The 4,188-nt window shown below is 41.0% G+C and overlaps 1 protein-coding gene across 1 annotated transcript; it reads right to left on the minus strand.

Moving 5' to 3' along the window:
• Positions 1 to 265: 265 nt before the first annotated feature.
• LOC311063138 (C-C chemokine receptor type 4-like) lies at positions 266 to 2,718 on the minus strand. Its single transcript, XM_084082379.1, has 2 exons — positions 2,591 to 2,718; positions 266 to 1,740 (listed from the first exon to the last, which is right to left on the minus strand). The coding sequence occupies exons 1-2, from the start codon at positions 2,707 to 2,709 to the stop codon at positions 651 to 653; spliced, it is 1,209 nt and encodes a 402-aa protein (XP_083938505.1). The 5' UTR covers positions 2,710 to 2,718; the 3' UTR covers positions 266 to 650.
• Positions 2,719 to 4,188: the final 1,470 nt, after the last annotated feature.

A 4,188-nucleotide genomic window follows, 5' to 3' on the forward strand; every position in this document is an offset into this window, starting at 1 on the left:
CTGGAAGTTAATATAGGTTTATCTTATCTTATCGTGTTGTGTTGTGTCGTGTCGTGTCTAGTGAGAGCTGATCTTGAATATGTTGGAAAGCCCACTGAATCGAAAACATTGTAAGGTACAGTAAATGTTTGTGTGTCATGCGGCAATGCATGCTCCATACAGTCGATGCAATTTTACACAAGAAATATATGCACAATGTGAGGTAATGGCTGAAAACATTGTTTTTTATTTTTAAACAACTTAGTAAAACAAGACAAGCCTTACACAAACTTACACCCAACGATATATACTGTAAAAGACAAGACCAAATCAAGAAAAGCAATAAAGTGCAACATGAATGTGGATATGCTAAAATAAATGAATGTGTAAGCATACACATTTTGTGGTGGATATAGCCTCCCCAACCACAGTGACATACTGTACACACCCCAACAATAAACCGAAAAAACCCTCAACCCTTAAGGTCCTTACACACCAGGGGCGATTTTTTCATGCGAATAATACGTTTTTTTTAAAACCTTATAAAGTCAATGCAAGCTTCCACATCAGTTTTGCGGAGCAAAAAAGCTGCTTTTATTTATTCGCACCGAGTCCGAAATGTGCGTATATTCGCATAATCCCCGCTGTGTAATGACCTTTACACTGGCACTTCACACAACAGTGGAACCTTCATCATCATTGGTAGTTTGAGAATGAGCAGACCCTGTGACTCTATCAGGAGGGATGAGGGTCTTCATAACCTGACACACCCTACATGGAGCCCTGTTCATCATCCTCAGGAGGTTCTTCCTGAATTTCTCCCCTACAAAAACATACAGGATGGGGTTGACACAGCTGTGAGAGTAAGCAATGGCCTGGGTGACTTCTAAAGCCAATGTGATTGCCTTACTGCTGTCACATTTTGCATAGACCTGAAGTAACTCCAACGCTCTGAAGAATGAAGCAACATTATAGGGCATCCAGCAGCAGAAAAACACAGCTACAACTATGAGAACCAATCGGATGGACTGTTTCTTGGAAGTATGGCTGTTTAGGAGTCTCCAAATGATCTGGGTGTAGCAGAAAACCATGATGGTCATTGGAATCAGTAAGCCAAGGATGTTAATTTTGAAAAGGACAAATATACTCCAAAAGTGCCTATTGTGTGTTATGGTATCATTCCCAGCGGATGCAGTGTATAAAGGTGCACAGTATAGTATTTTGTTATTACTGGACCATGGGGCCTCCTGTACCTGAAGAAAACCTAGATCTGGAAAAGAGGCAAGAAATCCAAGCACCCATGTAACAGCAGCTGCAATTATTCCAAAGGTGCGTGTTCGTATTTTCAGCGCATGAACAGCGTGCACTACAGCCAGGTACCGGTCAATGCTCATCAGGCTGATGAAAAAGATCCCACAGTAAAAGCCAATGTGGTAAATACCGAGGACCATCTTGCACATAGCATCGCCAAACAGCCACTGATCCCGGGCTTGGTGGGCTAGGAAGGGAAGGGAGCATACTAGGAGAAGGTCAGCAATGGCCAAGTTGAGGAGGCAGACATCACTCATGCTACGGAGCCGCACCCCAAAGATGATGACCCAGAGGACAAGCACATTCCCTAGAAGACCCACGATGAAGAAGAGAGAATAGAGCCATGGGAGAAAGTAGGACCCATGATGTAGGTATGTACACGGCAGGGGGACTTCTGCATAGTCGTATCCGCCGTCATCAGGGTCAGCAAAGGATTCACTGGTAGGTGAGCTGAGAGATAATAAGATAGGAGATGTATAAGGTGCATTTTAATGATGAAAGGCTTCAGTATAATACTGTACATCTCTCCATCTGTTTATGAAAGAAAATCACTTAACCAAAAATATAAAGAGCGGCGTAGAAATCTGCATACTTTCTCTTCCATTACTTTCCTCCGTACCCCATGAATTATACATAATCATATTGTAGCACAAGCCCATATTAATCATTCATGTCACTGTCATAGTTTTATCATACAAGTCCTGTTCATTATAGACATACCAATGTGCTCAAAAGCTCTATGACACTTTGGTAGAGGTTTCGGTTGTGTATAGTTACCTTGCTATGGTGTAACTGGCCATATAGTGGGTTTTGTGATGTAATACAGTATACTGGCAGAATCAGCTTTGTTTCAGCTACAGTATGTGCTGAAAGAGTGACTTTCACAGTTATTTCACTGTGTGATGTAAGTCAATGAGTTACATCACAGCACGGCAACTACACAACCGAAACCTCTACCAATTGTGCTTTTACTCTTTGACTGCCAGAAATAAAACGTCATTTCAAAAGACCCACTAGTTATTATTTAGTCACAAGCTGTTGTTAATTCTTCACTGGTTCACAGACACACTTAACCACTTTCACACTCACTTTAATTTTAAACATTTTAAAAAATAGCAAGAATAGCAGATCTATGACCTGACATCGCAATACAAAGCGGCTCATTTTACTGCATTTGCAAGACACTCTTATACGACAAAATAGGGCAGTAATTTATGAAAAAAAGTTGAAATATGAAGATATATGATTTCCACCTGACAGCGACATTATGTAAAACAAGTGTGGGGAAAAGGAGTCTCACCTGAGATTGTTCATAATGTTGCTTGTGGTGACGTCCATCACTGACTGCGCTGAGTCAAGATACCAGGCCAAAACAAACAGATCTTCTATATCATATAACCAGTTCAACTGAACGACCATACAAGTGCCAAGAATAGTCAGAGTGGAAGCACTAAGCAAAATAACGAAATAACTTCTCATTTTATTAGGGGAAGTTAGATGATTTTGAAATTGATGGTGACAGCGGTGGACAGTGATAAATGTGCAGAGCTATGGTGGAACACTGTTCCACCCCCCGTCTGCACCTGAATTGGGGGAGGCCAATCACCATTATCATGGCAGATAATGCCAGGTATATCTGGAAGACGACAAGTACGTGTCACATGTCACAAAATGCTTTCGGCATTCTGACCCAGCGTTTTGGGGTTAGACCATTCAATCCGGGAAGGCATCTCGGTCATTTTAGAAATCTTTGGCTGTTCAAAAAATATCAGATAATTAAGCTCATAGCACGGCACAGAGCTGCGCTATGAGCTTATAGATCTGCTATTTTTGAAAAAGTTTGTGCAAATCTTTGAATATATGTATTTTTAAAGTAAGCATTTCTCAACTGTCAAATGTCTGTCAAATGTCTCAACAAATGTCTTAATTTTTCTGAAAATATGCTATTATCAGTGGTGCTCAAACTCAAAGATTTGCAGAAGCTCCTAGCGCAGCACTCGGTGCCACGCTATGTCCCCAGATTGAATGGGTTAATAAACGACCACTGGAGATGAACCCTGACCTCAGTCAACATCGTCAAAACAACCTGCATGTTACGCAACTTCCTGTGCCATGGAGTAGAGCAGGGGTTTTCAACTGATTGTGAACCAGGGACCACCACCCTGACTAAGAATCAACCTGGGGACCACTGTGTTGGATGGGGATATTATGAGCTAAGATTAGTGCTTTGGTAACACTTGTTATGCATCCCATGTCTATGCATCCCACTGTTTCTCAACCAATGGTCCACAGACAGACACAGACAATAGTGGTCCATGGCATAATTAGACCTGCAGGTGGTCTATTTGTTTTATTTATTTATTTATCAGGGACAGTGCACATTAATCGACATGTCAGTTTTTCACATCCACGTAAATGAGCCAGAGTTAGCCAGAGTTGGTTAATTTTCATCTGTAGTTATCCATACAAAAACAGACATCATCATCAACAATACAAGACAAGTAGACATAGTACAGAAGACATATACAGTAAAATATGAGAAGACACATGATTAATGGAGCTGATTATTTACCCATGATTACAAATCATGGTCCATGGGAAAATGTTTTAAAATGTAAATACATGAGTAAAATACCTTTTTTAAATGTATTAAAAATATTTTTAATATGCATTATACAGTATGCATTAATATGCATGGTCAGGGACCACATGCAATACCTTCACGGACCACCAGTGGTCCACGGACCACCTGTTGAAAACCCCTGGAGTAGAGGGACAAGCCGTCCAGGATGACAGCTTTGATGATGCTGACGCAATGCATGTCATACAGGAGATCCAGAGGTCATGGGTTAACCAGGCATCTGCAAAGGCTCTGAAGATGTCTGAGACACATTCAAG

Source organism: Gymnoscopelus microlampas (genome assembly GCF_963454915.1).
Source record: "Gymnoscopelus microlampas genome assembly, chromosome: 16".
In the NCBI taxonomy this organism is placed as follows: Eukaryota; Metazoa; Chordata; class Actinopteri; order Myctophiformes; family Myctophidae; genus Gymnoscopelus; species Gymnoscopelus microlampas.

Excerpts from the sequence above, each read along its gene's own strand:
- LOC311063138 (XM_084082379.1), bottom strand. The coding sequence starts at position 2,709 with ATGGTCGTTCAGTTGAACTGGTTATATGATATAGAAGATCTGTTTGTT. Across the intron at positions 1,741-2,590 it reads AACATTATGAACAATCTCAG|CTCACCTACCAGTGAATCCT; the intron begins GTGAGACTCCTT and ends ATTATCTCTCAG.